The following is a 21754-nucleotide window of genomic DNA, read 5'->3' as shown; positions in this document are numbered from 1 at the left end:
ATATCTACACCAGCGACACCATCACAGGACCTAACCGGATCAGCCACACCATCATCGGTTCATTCACCTGCACGTCCACCAATGTAATCTACGCCATCATGTGCCAGCAATGCCCCTCTGCTATGTACGTCGGCCAAACTGGACAGTCCCTACGTAAAAGGATAAATGGACACAAAACAGACATTAGGAATGGCAATATACAAAAACCCTGTAGGAGAACACTTCAACCTCCCTGGACACACAATAGCAGATTTAAAGGTAGCCATCCTGCAGCAAAAAAACTTCAGGACCAGACTTCAAAGAGAAAGTGCTGAGCTTCAGTTCATTTGCAAATTGGACACCATCAGCTCAGGATTAAACACAGACTGTGAATGGCTCGCCAACAGCAAAATCAGTTTCACCTCCCATGGTGTTCACAGCTCAACCGCTAGAAGAGGGCCTCATCCTCCCTGATGGAACTAACCTCGTTATCCCTAGCCTGATTCGTGCTTGCATATTTATACCTGCCTCTGGAAACTTCCACTCCGTGCACCCGACGAAGTGGGTATTCACCCGCGGAAGCTCATGCTCTTACATCTGTTAGTCTATAAGGTGCCACAGGACTCTTTGCCAATTTAATGAAAGTTAATCATAAAAAGACTGCGCTTGCCCATGACCAGAACACCTAGACTCCATGGTTCGGCTCCTAGCAATAGCCTCAGATATCCATGCAAACTGCAGTATAAAGAACAAACAGACCTGTGCTTCAGATACAACTGCTAGTTAATGACCAAAGTTTAAGTGTCTGGCTTGTTTACAAGAGCCACTATGTAATAATAATTAGCATTTTTAAAAGCCTGTTTATTCTGTTGCTTATAAAACCTTTGGACACTTGAAAATATCCCCCGTCTCTTTCGATTATGGCAAGCACAGCCGCGGCCAGAGTAACATCCCCAGCATCTCACTAGCTTGCACAGAGCCAGCTGCAATGTGAAACTGGCTAGAGGGATCGATGCAGCAGGACACAAGCTGAGCCTAATTGACATCCCTCTGTATGAAGGGCAGAAAGGATTTAGATGTGGAAGGGGTTGCAGTGAAGAACAGACAATGATCAAGCATGAAATGTGTGCAGAAAATACAGCCTACTATCCCTACGTGAAAGGGTCATCTGCTCCTCATCAGTGAATGAGTTTGATCCCCCTGCTTTAATGAAGATGATGATACAGATGAGTTATAGAAACAGTTCAGGTCAAATTGTGAAGGGCACAAGAGCAAACTATTTCATTGTGTAGGAAAGACAGGAAGTCTGGCAAGAGACCACCAGGCGATCTTCAATGATTTAAAGCTCAAAAAAGAGTCCTACAAAAAGGGGTAATTGGGTCAAATTACAAAGGATGAATATAAACAAACAACACAAGCGCACAGAGACAAAATTAGCAAGGCCAAGACACAAAATGAGATTAAGCTAAGGGTAACAAGAAAACATTCTACAAGTACATTAGAAGCAAGAGGAAGACTAAGGACAGGGTGGGCCCATTACTAAATGGGGGGGGGTGGAAAACAGTAACAGAAAATGTGGAAATGGCAGAGGTGTTAAATGACTTTTTTGTTTCAATTTTCACCAAAAAGTTTAGCAGCAATCAGACACCTAACATAGTGAATGCCAATGAAAATGAGGTAGGATCTGAGGCTAAAATAGGGAAAGAACAAGAGACAAGTTAGAGGTCTTCAAGTCACCAGGGCCTGATGAAATACATCCTAGAATACTCAAGGAGCTGACTGAGGAGATAGTTGAGCCATTAGCGATTATCTTCAAAAACTCACAGAAGATGGGAGAGATCCCAAGGGAATGAAAGAGGACAAATCTACTGCCCATCTATAAAAAGGGAAATAAGGACAACCCGGGGAATTACAGATTAGTCAGCTTAACTTCTGTACCCAGAAAGATAATGGAGCAAATAATCAATCAATTTTCAAACTCCTAGAAGATAATAAGGTGATAAGTAACCATCAGCATGGATTTGTCAAGAACAAATCATGTCAAACTAACCTAATAACTTTCTTTGACAGGGTAACAAGCCTCCTAAATAGGGGGAAGCCATAGATGTGGTATATCTTGACTTTAGTAAGGCTTTTGTTACTGTCTTGCATGCCCTTCTCATAAATAAACTAGGGAAATATAGCCTAGATGGAGCTACTATAACGTGGGTGTGTAACCGGTTAGAAAACTGTTCCCAGAGAGTGGTTCACAGGTAAGCTGGAAGGGCATATCGAGAGGGGTCCTGCAGGGATTAGTCCTGGGTCTGGTTCTGGTCAGTATCTTCAATTATTTGGATAATTGCATAGAAAGTACACTTACAAAGTTTGCAGATGATATCATGCTGGGAGGGATTGCAAGTGCTTTGGAGGACAGGACTAAAATTCAAAATGATCTGGGCAAACTGGAGAAATGGTCTGAAGTAAATAGGATGAAATTCAATAAGGACAAATGCAAAGTACTCCGCTTAGGAAGGAACAATCAGTTCCACACATACAAAATGGGAAATAACTGTCTAGGAAGGAGTACTGTGGAAAGAGATCTGGGGGTCATAGCGGATCACAAGCTAAATATGAGTCAACAGTGTAACACTGTGGCAAAAAAAGCAAACATTATTCTGGGATGTATTAGCAGGAGTGTTGTAAGCAAGACACAAAAAGTAATTCTTCTGCTCTATTCCATGCTGATTAGGCCTCAATTGGAGTATTTTGTCCAGTTCTGGGCACCACATTTCAGGAAAGATGTGGACAAATTGGAGAGAGTCCAGAGAAGAGCAACAAAATGATTAAAGGTCTAGAAAACATGACCTATGAAGGAAGATTGAAAGAAAATGGGTTTGTTTAGTCTGGAAAAGAGAAGGGGGGGCGGGGCGGAGGAGACGACATGGTAAGTTTCAAGTACATAAAATGTTGTTACAAGGAGGAAGGAGAAAAATTGTTCTTCTTAACCTTTGAGGATAAAAGCAATGGGTTTAAATTACAGCAAGGGTGGTTTAGGTTGGACATCAGGAAAACTTCCTAACTGTCAGGGTGGTTAAGCACTGGAATAAATTGCCTAGGGAGGTTGTGGAATCTCCATCACTGGAGATTTTTAAGAGCAGGTTGGACAAACACCTGTCAGGGATGGTCTAGATAATACTTAATCCTGCCTTGAGTGAAGGGGACTGAACTAGACTACCTCTTGGGGTCCCTTCCAGTCCTACCCTTCTATGACTAATAAATCCTACTCGGCTTTGAAAACCAGCAGCACTACAAATCCTGGCTGGGGAGCATTAGCCCCTGAAGAGTGGACAAGTCTCTGCCAGGGTCTGGCTCCGTTGGACTCACTGGGCAGAGCTCCCAGCGTGAAGCAGCAGTGCTGAAGCCCCTGTAGCTCAGTCTAGGAGGCAGTGAGACTGCAGAGCCTACCCTGAAGGAAGAGTGAGATCCCTTGGGAGTCTGGCACACTGAAGGAGTTCCTCCAAGAGACTTCAAAAGCTGGGAGCATAGCACTGATCTTGTGGCTCCATGACAAGTACATACACACAAGGGGACCAAATTCAGGTCGCACTGGCAACCTTAATTCTGGCCTTTCCTAACTTTTGAGTGTATGACTTTGTGACCTTAATGTACTTTGAATGTAATTTGTGTGTGTAATTTCCTAGGTTTTTTAAAAAAGCAATCTGAAAAAATAGAAATTCCACCATGTGCCATCATACCAACCCCCACATGGGTTATCAGCAGGGACCTCTAGATCCACTGCACAGACCTCTGCCACTTGAGATAACAGAATAACTGGTAGCAGTAGTAGGCTGTCATCCTCTATGTGGACCAGCACTAGAGGGGTATGGGATTTTGGCAGTGGGTTTCACAGATACTGCCGACAGCAAAGGAATGGTGGGTTCCACTTCAGCCTCTGGATGAGAGTGTTCTTGTGGTAGCAGACCCCTCAAGCTTGATCCCTTCTGTCCCATCCCCTCCAACCTGTCCCTGTCTCCTGCTCACCTCCTATGTCTTCATTCCAGTCCCAGTCTTCTTGCCTACACCATCCCATTCTCCACTCCTCAGGCTTCTCAACCCAGGCCCAGTCTCCTTGCCCAGCCAGTTTTAGTCTCCCCGTCCCTGGCTCCTTGTTCCCAGTCGTCTTTCCCTTTCACCCCCATTTCCACACCACATTGGCTTCCAATTCCCGGGTCCTGCCCAGGCTCCTCTTCTAATCTCAGACTCCATCCTCCTTACTCCTTGTCCCAGTCTCTTTGCCCAGCCAGTCCCAGTTCTCCCAAAAAAAACTCATCAGACTGGCATCCTCTCCCCGACAGTACCCCCCATTTCCCTTGGACTGCCAGTCCCAGACTTCCCCTCCCCCAACTCCCACTTGCAGTCCTTTTCCCATCCCCCAGAGGCTCCTTGTCCCAATCCACCCCACAGATCATAGAATGTCAGGGTTGGAAGGGACCTCGGGAGATCATCTAGTCCATCCCCCTGCTCAAAGCAGGACCAATCCCCATTTTTGCCCCAGATCCCTAAATGGCCCCCTCAAGGATTGAACTCACAACCCTGGGTTTTGCAGGCCAATGCCCCAAGCATGGAGCTATCCCTCCCCTCCCTAGGTCCAGCTTTTGTCTTCTCTGCATTTAAGTATAGTGGCTTCCTTCTCCATGCCTGGGCCCAGCAGTCACCCTGCTCTCAGTTCCAGCGTCTGCAGCCATCCCAGCTGCAGCAGCCAGGAGCAGCAGCAATTGCAGGGTCCCTCACCAAAGACTCTTAGGCAAAGTAAACTGTCATGGGATAAGAGGGAAGGTCGCCTCATGGATCAGTAACTGGCTAAAAGACAGGAAACAAAGGGTAGGAATAAATGATCCGTTTTCAGAATGGAGAGAGGGAAATGGTGGTGTCCCCCAGGGGTCTGTACTAGGCCCAGTCCTATTCAACATATTCATAAATGATCCGGAAAAAGGGGTAAACAGTGAGGTGGCAAAATTTGCAGATGATACAAAACTACTCAAGATAGTTAAGTCCCAGGCAGACTGCGAAGAGCTATAAGGGGATCTCACAAAACTGGGTGACTGGACAACAAAATGGCAGATGAAATTCAATGTTGATAAATGCAAAGTAATGCACACTGGAAAACATCATCCCAACTATACATATAAAATGATGGGGTCTAAATTAGCTGTTACCCATGAAGAAAGAGATCTTGGAGTCACTTGTAGTACTCTGGAAGCTGTATTGCAAATGTATAAAAATCCTTCTCACTGTGCCTGTATCATCCTGAACTTCAGAATGCCGATTCTCCAGCTTCAGGAATCTTAAAAATGATCTCCAGACATCAGTGGGACAGACACAACTGAATAGTGTAGCTGTCCTTATCGTGTATCTAGACCAGAGGTGGGCAAACTATGGCCTATGGACCACATCCGGCCCGCAGGACTGTCCTGCCCAGCCCCTGAGCTCTTGGCCCAGGAGGCTCGACCCCAGCCCCTCCCACACTGTTCTTCCTCCCATGCAGTCAGGCCGCCACGCGGACAGCGGGACTGCGAGCGCCTGCCGCTCTGACCTGCATTGGAAGGGGGTGGTGGTGGGTGAGGGTCCTGGTGGGCAGTCAGGGAACAGGGAGCCTGGGGGCGGTTGGATGGGGCAGAGGTTCTGGGGCAGTCAGGGGTCGGGGAACAGGGAGGGTTGGATAGGGCGTGGAAGACCTGGGGGGCCTGTCAGGGGGCGGGGATGTGGATAGGTTGGGGCAGTCAGGGTAGAGGGAGCGGGGGGGGTGGCTAAGGGGTGGGATTCTGGGGGGGCAGTTTGGGGCGGAAGGGTCCCAGGAGGGGGCGGTCAGGGGACAAGGAGCGGGGGGGTTGGATGGGTCGGGGGTTCTGAGAGGGACAATCGGGGGAAGGAAGTGGAAGGGGGCAAATAGGGGGCAGGGACCAGGCTGTTTGGGGGGCACAGCCTTCTCTACCCATCCCTCCATACAGTTTCGCACCCTAATGTGGCCCTCGGGCCAAAAAGTTTGCCCATCCCTGATCTAGATCATACCCAGGAACTAGATGTAAATAAGATTGCTGACAGCTTCATCCAGAAAGCTACAGTGAGACAATGTTTTTAAACTGGGACATTAGTGAAGACAGCTTGTCGGTGATTGCAATTATTTTAATATACTGTAATTCATAATGTAATTATGTAATTCATAACAATTTAGTCATTATTAAAATAAAGGTACCAATGACAGACATATTCAATCACTAGAATATGAAAGAAGTGTATAAATATGCTGAAAACTGCCCCAAACTGGCAGAACGCCCCCCCCCCCCGAAACACACACACCTCTTCAAAAGCACCCACAGGCAAAAACAAAAGAGTGTTTATGTTTCATGCCATCCCTCTGTTAATGCAACCCAAGATTGCATTTGCTTTTTTTGCTACCAGCATTGCATTTTTGACTCATGTTGAGATGTCTGATAAAGGAATAACAGATGGAGGAGTCTGAACAGAGGTAGAAAGGTCAATTAGTTAAAATAATATTCAGAAGTGATCTCAGAAGTGATGGACTAATTTTAATAAACATTAAGATTCATTTGTTATTTACCTGTAAAATTCAACTGGACCTTTACACGTGAGCATAAATCACACTTTATTTTTGCACTAACTAGTCTTCACAGTATAAAGTCGTACCTCCTTCAGTGATGCGATCATAGTAACCCCAATCCTGATCCACCAGTGACAACACGATGATCACTTAGTGAACCAGTCTAGCTGATCTGCCCTGTTTTATGTTGAAGCCGGTAACGGCATTTATCAAGATTGGCTAGTGTGCTAATTGCAGAAAACCACAGGACTGAAAATTGACATTTAAAAAGTGAAAAATAGTAGAAATATCAGAATAATCTAAAACATGTTTCCATTTTTCTGATAGCAAACATATTTGTTCCGAGGAGTAAAACCTAAAACGTAACTGCTGCATATTCATGTTTTAAAAAGTGTGAAAAATGTTTTAATTTTAAATGTAAAGGTATGGGCACACAAATATTACATGATGATGATGTTTATTTTGGATGGTAGTTAAGATCCAGATGGATGGAGGCCTGAAGAAAAAAGAAGGGGGATGGAACACAAACATCAAGTTAGGAGACAGCAGCAGTGAGTTGTAGGTAACATGCATATATTAGTAACCATAATTGGTTGTACGCTCCCTACGTGACAGCGATTCAGACCACACCATTAAAGAAAAACACATCACACGTTTACAGAGGAGCCAGCTGCCTAGTCACTAATGTTAATTCTTATGTTTTGCTTGAAGGGAAAAAGCACTTCAGTACGTGTTTTATTTTGGTTATAACTGGTTTACACTCCACTCCATGAAAACCTCTCGCCGTAGCTTGAGTATAAGAGTTGTCAGGGTTGAAAGTAAAATGGAGCTTTTACTGGTAGGGGGCCAGCTCTGGCTCCCCCAGAAGGGGCGGGGCCTCGGGAAGAAGAGGCGGAGCCTATCTGTGCTGCCTGGCTGCGTCGCCCAGGGCTCCAGCAGCAATTTAAAGGGCCCGGGGCTGCGGCAGCCGGAGCCTTGGGCCCTTTTAAATTGCGGTCCCGGGCAGCTACTTCTTTTGCTCCTTCCCCCTTGCCCCCCGTGGGCAGCTGGGGGGGAGGGCAAAAGGGGCAATGATGGGCAACAAAAGGTGCCATGGCAGTGCTTTAACGTCGCTGTCCCTTTTGCGCCCCCTATCGGTGGCCCTGCCGAGTCGTCTCTGCCCCTTTTGCACCCCTGCATTGGCAGCTCTGCAGGAATGTTAAAGTCAATGGTAGGGCCAATACTGGCGGCTTTTTTTTACTGGTACTCCGTACCGGCCCGTACCATCTTACTTTCACCCCTGAGAGTCATTTATCTCTTGGCTTTGGTAAGCAGGGGTGAGCATTTCCATCTGGCACAAACAATCCCCCTGCCCCAAACTTTGTACAGAGGCTTGAAGAATGTCAGCCCAGCTCCAGCAAAAACAGGTCGGGGCACCCGTTGGAGGGGCAGCAGAGTGAACCCATAACAAGGCTGTTTCTACAAGCCACAGATGTGGGGGCTGGCGTGTCCGGGCAATAACGATGTGGATTTAAGACCTTCCCACCCTCGAAATCCAGTGACAAACTTTCTCTTATAGCAAGAGATGCTTGGCACTGCTTATGGGAGCAAACTGCACCTCCATGAATCTCATGATTCATGTGTACTGCTCTGGTTTAGACCCACCGGCCAGGTGTGGTTTGTAAGGTCTTTGGGGCAGGGACTGTCACGTACTGTATGTTTGTTCAGTGAAGAGCACAATGCGGCCCCAACCCAACTGGACTCTAGCCCTTACAGCTATATAAATGGTACACAGGACATTACACTACCTGGGTATTGCATGGACATGCTCCACCATGGGCACCACCTCTAGGGCACGGTAGACTGTGGGTATTTGGTGTCTGAGTTGGCTATGCTATGCCCAGGGAATCCTCAGGGCCAGATTCAGCTCCTCTGTGCCACCTGGATAGTTCAAAGGGGCTTGAACCAGGGCAGAAAAATCAGGCCCTAAGTACTTAGAACAGGAAGAGAGACATCCTCTCTCTGACCGGAACAAAGTTTTACTTCGATCACCCCACAGGGATGCTATGAAGGGCTTGGAGATCCACAGATAAAAGGCACTGGCAAGAGACCATATAAACTATTATCGCCACAAATGGGCCCTGCACTGGGGCAGTGTCCCTGTGACATTAGCATATTGCAGTATAAGAGTCCCTGCTGTAAGAATGATGCAACAAATGTAATTAGTTATGGATGCCAAAATCTAATGAACTGCTAAGCATATTTTACTTAGAATACAGCGTGAGTCACTTAACCAGCTTCCATCTGGCATACAGACTATATTAGACAAATGGGTTTATTAATGGGACATCGCTGTGGACAGATTCGTTTTCTAATGGCTAAATGTAACTTGGCAGTGTAGAGTCAAAGGACACCCACCTGTGGGCAGGGAGCAGGCCCGATGGGACCACAGTGTCAGGTGCGAGTGTTCATGTACTGGCTTCCAATAATACCAGTGCACGCCACACAGAGTGCCCCCAGGACTTTGAAGAGTGTGGCTCGTGAAACCCAAACAGCATCTTCTGGCAAAGAAAATGTTATGGAAAATTGTAAAAAAAAAAAAAATTCTATACATATATTTTTTTCAGTGTATAAGGACAGGCCCCACCTCAAGTCCATTGTACCTTTACAGTCAATTCCCATTCTCAAATATAATCAACAAACAGAACCACACAGACTGCCACCCAAACTAATAGCCTGCCCAAAGTCCCAGTCCTAGGAGCTCTCAGCTCACCCCTTCTTCTCGCTGCCTGGGGAAAGAGAAGGGGCTTGGCAACACGTGGGGAAGATGAACAAAGCCGGGATCTGGTGCAGCAAGGGAGAAGCAACCTCCAGAGTCACGGAGCCCTTGCTCAGCATGCCCTGCCAGCCACCTGCCCGCATCAAAAGCCAGGGAACTCCTGCTGCAGCTTGGCTGTTGATTGCAACGCCGCCATGATCACATGAGGAAAGAAATCTCAGGTAACTGGGTCCAAAACCACTCAGAGCTTTAGAGCTGAAAACCAGCTCCTCAATCTGCATGTGTAAAGCATCGAGCAGCCTGTTGAGAACCCAGAGCTTAGTGTTCTATCCCCTTGGTATGAAGCCTCACTACAAACAATCTGGCAGCAATGTTTAGCACCAGTTTCAGTTTCCACGTTTCCTTAGGAGGCAGCCCCACAAAGAGCATGTTACAGCAGCCTAATCTAGAGATCACAAAGGTATGGATAATGGCCGTGGTCTCTTCACCCAAAAGAAATGCTCATCCACACCTTGCCAGGCATAGTTGGAAGAAACACTCTTAGCACAGCAGCTCCCTGGGAATCCATTAGCAGACAAAGCTCTAACATGGCCTCTTAAGTTATGACCTTACTTCACAAATGACAGACACACTCCCTCAATCAGCAGGGCTGACATAAGCCTCTCCACTTCCTCCTACTGCTTCCCCAAGCATCCAATAGAGCCTCCGTGGACCACTGTACTCCTCTGGCCAATGGAGCTCTCTACAATAAGGGTAAAGCTTGCCTGAGCGGGACATGGAGCTTTCTCAGGGGCTGGTCTGAGGCTGTGGAATTAAATTCTCCAGGAACTAAGGACCATCCCAGCCCTCCCCACCTTCCTCACAGTACAAGGAAAATGTCTTTGACTTTGCCTTCTCTAATGTCAACGTCTAGCCACACTATTTTAGTAATACAAAAACTCCAAACTAAAGCCCACTACTGCACACCCTTCTCCCTGTCAGGGGATGACAGAATGGACATGTGATAGATGTAGGTCATGTGGTTTAATGTGCAACTTGAAGGAGCTCAGATACTACTGTGATAAGTGACTAGCCCTCATCCCAAACCCCAACCTCCTGCACACATGGGGCCTTTTGTTCTTCACCTCCACTAGGATTCGAAGATACATCCAATTTATCAACTGGTCAATGCATCTTGCTGTGAACGCTTATGGTGTCAAACACAAGGACAGCAGAAATACTTCCCACTCTACCAGGCTTGGCATTATTAGTTATTTGTACTGCGATAACACCTAGGGGCTAGAATTAAAGACCCAAGTCCCACTGTTCTGGTAGCTGCCAAACCCAGAACAGAATGACAGACCTGCCCCAAGGAGTGAACCCTTTATAAACCCATGTCTACACAAAGATGACATTGTACAATGCCAGCCAGTTCGCTCATGTCAGTCAGCCACAAAATGTTACAGCCAGCAACGTTTCCATGGCTCAGGGCTCATGGGGCAGCTCGTCCTCCTTGCTGCAGTCAGGCAGGTTATAAAGACAGCAGCCTTCATTGGTACTATCAGCTCCACCCCTTCCTGCCTCTGCAGCAGGAGGGCAGGAGGTGGCTGTCTGTACTGCACCGAACATTCTCCTATTCACAGGTAGGGTTGCCAACTTTCTAATTGCAGAAAACCAAACAACCTTGCCCAGCCCCAAACCTGCCCCACCGCTTCTACAAGGCCCCGCTCCTGCAAACTCCACTCCCTCTCCCTCCATCACTTGTGGTTCCCGGCCAACACTCGGGGCAGGAGCAGCGCGCAAAGCCCCTATGGCCCCCTCTCCACCTAGGAGCTGGACATGCTGGCCGCTTCCAAGAGCCCCATGGAGCTGGGCAGGGAGCCTGCCAGCCCTCCTGCGCTGCCCACCGGACTTTTAACAGCCTGCTCAGCAGTGCTGACCTGAGCCACCAGGGTCCCTTTTTGACTTTTTGAACTCTGCAGTTCCAGTTGAACACTGGACATGTGGCAACCCTATTCACAAGTCCTTTCCTTGTGATTGGTTTGTGCAGCACTTTCATACTTATGAATTTACACTAGGGTCAAGGGCGATGGCCAACTGTCGGCCATGGGTGCACTGCTTGTTGTGGACCCATAATGGCCTCTGATGCAGGTACTTTCACAGAGATTGTCAGATGGAGGAGGAAGATCAAATCCACGGTGAGTGGAAGATGCAGATCTTCAGACCCTGCATGCTAGCATGCAGGCAGCCTTTGCACATTAATGTGCACAAATTAATTATTAAGGGGATTGTCTGTGCAGTCCCACTTTCTAAGAATGAGAGTTGGTCACAACACTGGTAAATCCCAATAATTGTGGGATAACTGGGCTAAAAAATCAATAAAAATCACAGAATTGTAAAAAGAAATTGCAATTTCATCATAAATTTCAGGCACAGTTCTACATACAAACTTGAATAATTCGCATATTTGGAGGCTGGAAAATCAGAATTTGGCTCGAATCTTGAAATCAAGTTCATGGGAATAGTCCAATGACCTTCCTCCAACTTTACAACGGCTGGCTGAGTAACCTCTAACACCACAATCTCATCATTGTCTGGAAATTAAACCAAACACTGCCTGAAGGATCGTGGACAAAGAGTGCAAATAAAAGGAACAGTATTCATTTAGGAGTTGTTGTTTATGGCAGTGGAGGAGGCGTACGTGTTTTGCCCAATTTATTTGACATCTTCACTAATGACCTAGGGAAAGGGGTAAACTCTCCATTCATTAAACATGCAGAGCATATTAAACAGGGAGCTGATGAAGTCAGGGCCACCTCCTAATAATGGTGACATTCCTACACAAAGGACACAGTCTGAGTAAACAGGCTCTTGCTCAGCCATATTCTCATGATCTGAGAGAGACAATGAAAGGTAAGGGAATAGCTTTTAGTGGACCAACTTCTGCTGGGGAGCGAGACAAGCTTTGAAGATTACATAGAGCCGTTCTTCAGTTTTCAGGAACAGAATCCTCATACATCTCCTGAATGGTCCCTACCTCAGGGCATGGGGCAAGCGTAGAAGCTAAGGACCTGCTTCCCCTCATGGGTCAATTGATACATCCATGGACCCACTGGCCACATCCTTCTTCTCTTCCCATCACACTCCCTCAGGGTTTGTCATCACTAGGAAGCGTCACTCGGTTCACACACCATTGTAGCAATCAAACTAGGTAAAATGCTGAGCATGGCAGTGGGCAGCACAGACAAGGCCAAGTTGTGTTCAGCAGCTTGTCAGGTGATGGGGAGTTAGTTAACCTGGCTCTTCGTGGAGTACAGCCACGACAAGATGACAGGATGCTGAACAACCTGTTCTAGTCTACACTGATCACTCAGCATCACGTCAGCTACCTTGGCGCTTAAGACTCAAGCCGAAATACAATTCGATTACCCAATGAAAACCGGCCCTTGTTCTAGGAATCGCAGCATCCCAGAGATTCAGCCTGGCTGAGCTCTTGGCTGCTACATGGTGGGGAAAGAAACAAACAGCAGATCCTGCAAGGCAGCCCTACTGAGAGACTATGGGGTGCCAGCAGAGAGCAGTGATGGAGTAGTAAGTCCAGTGGGATTTTCAGTTCTGTGTCCAGGTTCCACTGGCACAAGCCTCGAGCACTTCCCTCAGCCTGGGATCACAGTCACTCTTTGTCGCTAGGGAAGAGAGGTCTTGGGGAAAATCAGTGCTTTCTCTTGTTAAGGAAAAGTTAGCATATGTGACTCCATTTTGGTTTGGGCCCACCATTGTCTAAAAGCAAGCACATCATGCACCAGGAGGAGTGTTCTTTAGATACTGCATTCCTGTGAAAACTCTCCCCTTGTCTGTTCTTTGTCTGTTCCTAACTCCCTGCCTCCTGGCCTTTTGATGTGGGCCTCCCATCCTGATAAGAAAAGTTAATGGTGCATTGCTTCAGGGCCATGGTGTGTAGTTAAAGTAATAGTTTAGCACTGGGAACGTACCTAGCGGGGATAGGTGGAAGATAAGAATGGGGTTTGTCTATTGGCTAAGCTTTTCGATGCACAAGGGCAACATGCTTTGCTAAAAGGTATATAATCTTTGTATAACCTGCATTGGGGTTCCCTCCTGACTAGCAAGGGGGCACCACGCTCGAGCGTAATAAACTTAGTATCTTTTGAACTCTGCAGTTGTGGACTTTGTTTGTGTGCCTCAGCCTAGACTCGAAGTGTGTGTGACCTATTAGGTATAATTCGTAGCAGTTCTTGTGCATGACCTATCAGATATAATTCGCAACAGTTTTTGGCACCCCAGATGGGACGCTAGGCTCACCCCGACGAGCGAGACCACACTCCTCCTGTCGGACAGCTCCAGCCAGCACAGGGTGAGTTCACCTTTGAGTACTCCGAGGAGCGGGAGTGTGGGCTGTCGCTTAGGCAATAAGGTAGCACATTTGGTGTCTTTTTGGTAGCCCATTATGGGTTCTGGGCAGAGTGTAAGTAGGGGGACCCCTTTGGCTGAAATTCTCGAGAATTGGAGGAATATTTCTGGTACCCATGGGTTAGGTAAAAGGAAAGCTGTAATCTTGTGCAAGGTTGAGTGGCCAGCACTAACAACTCAAAGACCTCTCGAATGGCCACTGGATGGGTCCTTTGCTGGGGACAAATTAACAGCACTTAGGAAAAGACTGGAGGACAAAGCTCCAGCCCAGACTGATTATTGGTATGTATCGGACAACTGGGCTTATGTGCATGCGTAAGGACGTCCTCTTTCCTCCTCCTTTTCTTATTTATCTCAGGGGTCTCCAGCCCCGCTCTGTGCTATGCCTGCTTCTACCCCTCCTCTGGCTTACCCTCGGCTTTCTGACCTATGCCCAGGACCAGTTACAAGCCTTAAGACAGGACTTCCAGGCAAAAAAAAAAAGCACTGGCTAAGCAAGTACCAGTCCTTCAGAGACTTGTCAAAATGTAACCATTTGTGCTCAGTATACGCCATAACAGCAGTATGCCTGCCATATGAGAAAATTAAATAGTCAAACCACCAATTAGCCGTGCGTTCTGTCCGGGTGACAAGCCTCATGGGGGAGGACTCGGGTAGCCCTTGTGAGTGAGAATATTTAAGAGAAGAGACCAGGAGAGCTGGGGGCTAGTTTAGAAGCCCACCCTCCTTGTTAAATGGGTAGTGGGACAAAGCTGGTGCTCATGGAAGGGACAGTTCAGAGAGAAAAACAGGATTGGGCCCAAGCGGGCAGGCAACAGATAAAGAGATTGGAAAACAGGTTGGAAACTTGGAGGGCATAGTGAAAAAAAAAAAAAAAGAGGAGTAAATAATTACAGGAATGGGAAATGTAAATTCCGGAATAATACTTGGAATGGTAAAATCTGAGTTGATTGGTGTCGTTTTGGGAAATAAGCAAGTAATTTAAGAAAGGAAAGTAAGAAGTTAACTCTGTAGTTGCTGGAGGGAATTAAGCAGTTGAACTTTGTGAAATACTAAAAAGAAAAAAATACTTGGTTTCTTTGCAGTCATTTTATGGAAAACGGTCCCTTTTTCAAAGGAATGCAATTATACAGTGCTACTTAATTAATATTTTATTAGGCTCCAAGGGGTTACAATAGGTGGTGTCTTCCTTTTCAGGTCACTGTGTGTTTGACAGCAGGAGTTAAAAGTAAAAGGCAATCAAAAGTCTGGTAAAGTTTATTGTGCCCTTTTTAAAGTAAGAATCTTTAAGCTGTGGATCCAAAAGCAAGCTGAAAAGCATTTATTTTAATGTAAATTACCTAACTAATAAGGTAGAAGCCATTGAAACCTGGGCTGCCTACGAAACAAATACAAGAAAATATGGGTAATTCCTCTGTTTTGCCTGCAATTAACAAGAATATTTGTATAAAAAGGAAATATTTTAAGCAATGACTGACTGCCCAGAAAGCTTATGCTCAAATAAATTTGTTAGTCTCTAAGGTGCCACAAGTACTCCTTTTCTTTTTTTGCGAATACAGACTAACACGGCTGCTACTCTGAAACCTGCCCAGAAGGGGTAGATCTATGTTCTTTTTGTCTTTTAGAAAATGAGAGAAAACTGATGCCAGCTGAAAAGCAATTCAACATATCATGAATTTACCGGCACAATAGAAATTATGTTCTGTGTTCTATGTTCTGTCTTGCGTTTGTCTTGTGGCCGGAATTGCTGTCTAATTTTTCATAGGACAGTTTAATTTAAAACTAAACAGAAGAGGAGTGCAGATACTTGTTTTATTCAACTTGGAATACAAAGTGTTTGAATAATATAAAAAAATGTGATATACTAAAGTTTAATACATTTGATTAAGTAAAAAAAATAAATGTCATTGGCCAGATCTTTTAATTAAAAAAATTGTTGTTAAAATCCGCACACCAACAGTCTTTGAAAGCAAGGACATGAAAGGTTAACCCACTCCTCATATTACACATGGGATCCTTCTGGCTACCTCAAATTTCTAGCCAGAGGGCTGGGGAGGAAGGAAAGCTATTGGACACCAGAGGTTGTACCAAGTGGACTCCTCAAAAGTGAGTGTGCTTGTCCTGGCTTGTTGCTCCAAAGCTCCCTAATAAAATCATTTTACTAGAAGTGTGTACGTGGCATACATTGAACAATAAGACTAAAGTGCTGTATAATAGGCAATGTATATGTGTTCATTTTTGAACAAAGGTGTGTGAGTGGAAAGTGAAAGTTTCCTTTACAGGTTAATAGAAGCCAAGAAGGGGAAAAGAAAAAGAACGGAGGACAAGTTAATTCAACGCTGTAGCTGGCAGGCTCGGTCCAAAGATAAGACACTGGCCTGCCCAAGGACACTAGTCACAGCTAGGATTTGGCTGACAGCCAAGAAAGAGGGGGGCTTGAATGTGTCCAAGCAGCTGTGAGATCTGCAAAACACTGCCAGACATTAATGAAATGCGTTAGGTCTCTGTATTTACAGGTGAAAGAAGACCTGCTCCAAGGATCCTGAGCAAACCTGCCATTTGTTAAAACCAGGTGACTGGGTCTACATAAAGGTCCATCAACGAAAGACTACTCTAGCCCCATGCTGGAAAGGCCCTTATTAAGTCCTGCTAACTACCAACACTGCTGTGAAGTGCCAAGGACTGACTGCCTGGACCCAGGCTTCTTCCTGCAAAAAAACCCCTCCATCTCGAGATGACTTCACTTCGATTACTGATCAGCCTGTCCCTCCTTCTGGGTTTTTTCTTTCCTCCTTTTGGACAGCAGGGGAAAGGACAAGGTGAAGTGCTAGTAACCTCTCCCATGTCCACTGACAGAGCTAACCTGCATTCAACATTTGCTAAAGAAACCAAAGCACTACAGGGTGACGTGTTAGTAACCTCTCCCCTGTATAATGCAAACCCACGACTGTTCCAAGAGAGAAGAAGCAACGCCCACTCTGCTGAAACCACCAAGATCCAAGGATTCCTGACTAAAAATACCATTGAGAATTGGCCTTGTTGGCAAAGACGGAGCATTGTACATTGGCAGGGAGGGAGTTGCGGGATGTATTCTTGGGAATGTGGAGTAAAGTGGTGGGGTGGGTTTATTCCAGGGGCTGGAATCTGTGCTTGTGGGCAAGTACCATCAGAATGCACTGTCCTCCCTCATTGTCTTGCGGATGATGAATACCAAAAACGCCTTACAGCCACGAACATTACTCCCACCATCTGCCACCACTCCTTTGCAGGTAAAGGTTCCTGGATCCATCATAGCTACGTTAAATTGGCGCTGGGACTCCCACCTGACCCTGACAAGCCATCAGCCGAGCCTCTTCATGAATGAATGCCACTACCAACCCATGGACTGAGCTTTCCAGCTATTGGGACCTTTACAGCCCACCAGGACTTCTTGTGTTCCTATTCATTGGATTTACATTGGTGTTGTTGTTTTTTGTATGGTATAGAGAAGGATGCCGATATTGGTATGTTTCAGAATAGCAGACGTGTTAGTCTGTATTCGCAAAAAGAAAAGGAGGACTTGTGGCACCTTAGAGACTAACAAATTTATTAGAGCATAAGCTTTCGTGAGCTACAGCTCACCTCATCAGATGCATTTGGTGGGAAAAAAAAATTTGGAGATTGGCAATGACTGAGGGCATCAGACCACAGATGGTAAAGGTGGTGCAAAACACTGGAGTCTTGCTAGTCTAAGGCCCCCTTCCTGGATATGCAGACGGCTGCAGCAGCGGGGAACAGATAATCTTTGCCTGGCCGAGGAGCTTCACCCAATCTTTTCACAGGATGCTTTAGCTCAGTGGATTTCAAGCAGAGAGCTGGGGGCAGATTTCAGGGGGTCCGCCAAGCGTGGCTGGCATTAGACTTGCTAGGGCCCAGGGCAGAAAGCCAAAGCCCCACTGTGCAGGACTGCAGCCCATGGCCCTGAGCCCCTCCACTGAAGGTTGAAACTGAACCCTGAACAAGTTAGCTTTGCGGTGGCCCCTGTGTCATGAGGCTCTGGGCAACTGCCCTGCTTGCCACCCTTTAAGGCCGGACCTGGCTTAGCTCCACTTATCCCTACACACTCACCTGCACGCCCACGCCTCCGAAAGGGCCTCCCCCTGCCCGGCCTGCGGGGCAGACTCTACCCTGGCACTGGGGGAACAACCCTTCCAGCAGGAGGCAGAGCGGCTCGGGGGTCTGCCGCCGGCAGGAGGCACCAATAAAGCCCTGCGAGCCCGCAGCGGCGCCGCGCGGAGTCTCTGAGCTATTGGGAGCCGACCCGGCCGGGCAGGGGCTGGCTGCCCTGGGCTCGCCCGCCGGAGGCAGCGCGGCCCGAGCCAGTCTAGGGTGCGATTGTGACATGGCCCCGCGGGCCCGGCCCAGCGGCGGGCGGCCATGCAGCGGCGGGAGCAGTCGGGGCCGGCGAGCGCCGCCGAGAGCCCGGACGCGCAGTTCCCGGCCGTGGTGCAGCGGACGCAGGTGCTGCTGCTGGCCGGCGAGTCGCGGGAGGCGGCCCGCGCGCAGGCCGCGCTCAGCTCCTTCGCGCACCGGGGGCTGCCCGAGGCCCGCCGCGCCGCCAGCCCCAGCGCGGCCCCGGCCGGGCAGCTCATCTTCTTCCTGTGCCGCGCCCCGTCGCTGCGGGGCCGGGCCGAGCGGCTGCGGGAGGCGCTGCGGGGCGTGCGGGAGCAGAGCCGCGGCGCGCCCGCCGCCCTGGTGGGGGTGATCGTGCAGCCCCGGCCGGAGGAGGAGGCGGAGGCGCGGCGCCGCCTGGAGGAGCTGCTCCGCGAGGTCTTCCGGCCGCCGGACTCGGGGCCGGGCGCCGCGCCGCAGGTCGAGCTGCACACGGCCGTGTTCCGCCCCGGCCGGCCCGAGGGGGCGCTGGAGGTCAGGAAAGCCGCTTGCGAGGCCCTGCGGGAAGAGCCAGGTGCGGCGGGAGCTCGGCCGGCAGGGGCTCGGGGGGCTGCCGGGGGCCGGGCCGGGCCTGTAGCGCAGCGGGTGGGGCTGGGACATGGGGCCCGGGGCTGGTAGTGCCCCCGAGCCCGGATCTGAGGCCCCTTGGGGACACGCTCGCAGGCCAGCTTTACACATAAAAACTAGACCAGCGTGGCCGTGTGTTGCTCAGGGCTGTGAAAAATGAGATGCCCCGAGCGCTGGCCTCCGGTCAACCCAACCCCAGTGTAGACAGGGCTCGGTGGAGGGAAGAGTTTGCCTATCGACCTCCCTACTGCCTCAGAGAGAGGAATTATCTACATCCATGGAAAAAGCCTTTAGGGGATGTAGGAAGCATCTACTCTATGGTGCCGCGGTGGCCCAGCTGCAGCGTGGTAGTTGTGGCCCTGTAGCAGCTGAAGTGTAGACATGCCCGTGGGTGGAAGGTGCTGGGAAGGGCAGAGTATTATCACTGTAGCCAATTTCATCTTCAGAGAAAGCACTGATTTCCCCCAAGACCTCTCTTCCCTAGCGACAAAGAGTGACTGTGATCCCAGGCTGAGGGAAGTGCTCGAGGCTTGTGCCAGTGGAACCTGGATACGGAACTGAAAATCCCATTGGACTTACTACCCCATCACTGCTCTCTGCTGGCACCCCGTAGTCTCTCAGTAGGGCTGCCTTGCAGGATCTCCTGTTTGTTTCTTTCCCCAGGCTGAATCTCTGGGATGCTGCGATTCCTAGAACAAGGGCCGGTTTTCATTGGGTAATCGAATCGTATTTCGGCTTGAGTCTTAAGCGCCAAGGTAGCTGACGTGATGCTGAGTGATCAGTGTAGACTAGAACAGGTTGTTCAGCATCCTGTCATCTTGTCGTGGCTGTACTCCACGAAGAGCCAGGTTAACTAACTCCCCATCACCTGACAAGCTGCTGAACACAACTTGGTCTTGTCTGTGCTGCCCACTGCCATGCTCAGCATTTTACCTAGTTTGATTGCTACAATGGTGTGTGAACCGAGTGACGCTTCCTAGTGATGACAAACCCTGAGGGAGTGTGATGGGAAGAGGAGAAGGATGTGGCCAGTGGGTCCATGGATGTATCAATTGACCCATGAGGGGAAGCAGGTCCTTAGCTTCTACGCTTGCCCCATGCCCTGATGTAGTGACTACTCAGGAGATGTGTTCTGGCTGCTGTGAACTGGGATGTGAGGATTCTGTTCCTCAGACCCATGAGAATATGGCTGAGCAAGAGCCTGTTTACTCAGACTGTGTCCTTTGTGTAGGAATGTCACCATTGGGACGTGGTCCTGCCCTCACCAGCTCCCCATTTATTACGCTCTGCCCCTTTCCCCATGTCATTAATGAAGAAGTTAAACACCCACGCCTCTGGCGCTGCCATAAACCCCAACTCCTAACTGAATACTGTCCCTTTTATCATTGCTCTTTGTTCATGGTCTTTCAGGCAGTGTTTGGTTTGATTTCAGGATAGTGATGGGGAGTCTGAGATTGTGACTTTAGAGGTCACTCAGCTAGTAAGGTTGGAGCGAGGTCATAGGAATACTGTGAAAAGCTCGATTGCTAGACTAGAGGCAAGCCTTGATTTTTCCAGACTCCAAATATATATATTATTCAAAATAATTATGTAGTCCTGTGCCTGAAATTCATGAGGAAACTGAAATGTCTCTTTGCAGCCCCCTAATTTTATTGAGTTTTATTTCTAATTTTCCCACATGTCCTTTTTATATTGGGGTTTACGACTATTGTGACCAACTCTCATTCTTACTGAGCGGGACTGTGACTGGGGTAAATCAGACATCCCAGATTTGGCTGTAGTTAATTTGCACACAGCTTAAAGGAGTGTCACAACTGGTAGGAAAAGCATGGTGGCACCAGAGGAATTTCAGCTCCTTTGTTGACAGCATAGATGTGAAGCAGGACCTTCTTCTGTCTAGTTGGCAGTGGCTTTTTAACCATATGTGCTTTTTAAGCATGTTACATATGCTTGCCAGTTGTTGGTGTATTTGTATTACAGCTTGAGTACTGAAACATCCACTGAATATATGTATAATCCCTTACAATATAATGGGCTGTGTCCCAGCTCTAGGCCATGGAGGGGGGCTGTGCACCAGGGTGAGGTGAGGCAAGGTGGTGTATTGTGACATAGCAAGAAAGTGTAATTTGTGATTCCTTCAGTATTAGGCAAGCAGAGGGCAGGAGAGTTCATGCTAACGGGACATGGACAGTGATGTGCAGATGTCAGAGACCCCCCCTGCTGCTACCACTGGCGAGCAGATCCTAAAGGATTTCCAGGTTCTGATAGAGAAGGTTGGGGGGAAGCCAGAGGTGCTGCTGGTTGGAGAGTCTCAGGAGGGAAAAGACACTCGGGCTCTGATGACAGCTTTTGTCCAGGAATTGTTCCCGGATGCCTGCAAACCAGGAATCAGTCCAGCAATAGCTGTGACACAGACACAGTCAGAGGCCAAGCCTGATGCTAACAACAGTCGATCCCAACTCATCTTCTTCCTGTGCCGAGCTTCCTCCCTGCAGGGCAAGCAGGCTGAGATCCTGAAGATCTTGAAGGAAGTGAAGAAGTTTAGCCGCAGAGCACCAGCTGCCCTGGTGGGAGTCATCGTGCAGCCCAAGAAGGAAGAGGAGACAGAGGCCCGGAAGCTGATGGAGAGCGTGCTCCAGGATGCCTTTCCTAGACAGCCGCATAAACGGGACAAGCGTGGTAGGAAGCGGGGCCAGGCGCTGAAGCTGGAGGAGGTGCAGGTGGAGGTGGAAGTGGAAGTCTTCATTCCAGGCTGGCCAAGGGGGAAACTGGCCATCATGAAAGCCGCCTGCCGAGCTTCTGAGGCCCTGCAGCAACACACGTCCGCAGATGTGGAGCGGGATGGTATGGATGGATCGGGGTGGGGGGAGAAGCCAGGGAGCACCTGGGGGCAGTGGATGGAGGAGTATTACATAGTATGCAAGTGGGGAGACATTGGATGGCAGGATGAGGAAGCCGGGCATTCGGGGCTTCAGGTCACGACCATTTTATTGTTATTGGTTATTATTTTTTAA

General features: G+C 48.4%; 2 protein-coding genes and 2 long non-coding RNA genes across 4 annotated transcripts in view; 2 read left to right on the top strand and 2 right to left on the bottom strand.

Moving 5' to 3' along the window:
- The window catches only part of LOC119844740, a 26425-nt gene extending 6766 nt beyond the window's left edge, over nucleotides 1–19659 (bottom strand). The window contains 3 exon segments of the mRNA XM_043499720.1: nucleotides 8975–9117; nucleotides 17850–18841; nucleotides 19609–19659. Coding sequence (XP_043355655.1) covers nucleotides 8975–9117; nucleotides 17850–18841; nucleotides 19609–19659 — 1186 coding nt within the window.
- Nucleotides 13426–16335, bottom strand: LOC122456981. Its single transcript, XR_006276209.1, has 3 exons — nucleotides 15327–16335; nucleotides 14344–15219; nucleotides 13426–14193 (listed from the first exon to the last, which is right to left on the bottom strand). It is a non-coding gene; the product is annotated as an uncharacterized LOC122456981 (long non-coding RNA).
- Nucleotides 13645–16700, top strand: LOC122456982. The gene is made up of 2 exons (XR_006276210.1): nucleotides 13645–13686; nucleotides 16315–16700. It is a non-coding gene; the product is annotated as an uncharacterized LOC122456982 (long non-coding RNA).
- Nucleotides 18706–21754, top strand: LOC122457020 (uncharacterized protein C2orf72-like). The gene has a single exon (XM_043499719.1). The coding sequence runs from the start codon at nucleotides 20924–20926 to the stop codon at nucleotides 21752–21754; it is 831 nt and encodes a 276-aa protein (XP_043355654.1). The 5' UTR covers nucleotides 18706–20923.

Source organism: Dermochelys coriacea, chromosome 17 (genome assembly GCF_009764565.3).
Source record: "Dermochelys coriacea isolate rDerCor1 chromosome 17, rDerCor1.pri.v4, whole genome shotgun sequence".
Classification (NCBI taxonomy): Eukaryota; Metazoa; Chordata; order Testudines; family Dermochelyidae; genus Dermochelys; species Dermochelys coriacea.
The sequence above is the reverse complement of the archived record's forward strand: the minus strand, read 5'-3'. Positions and strand labels throughout refer to the sequence as shown.

Bases quoted from the DNA above. Each gene is read 5' to 3' on its own strand.
- LOC122457020 (XM_043499719.1), top strand. From the start codon at position 20,924: ATGGACAGTGATGTGCAGATGTCAGAGACCCCCCCTGCTGCTACCACT.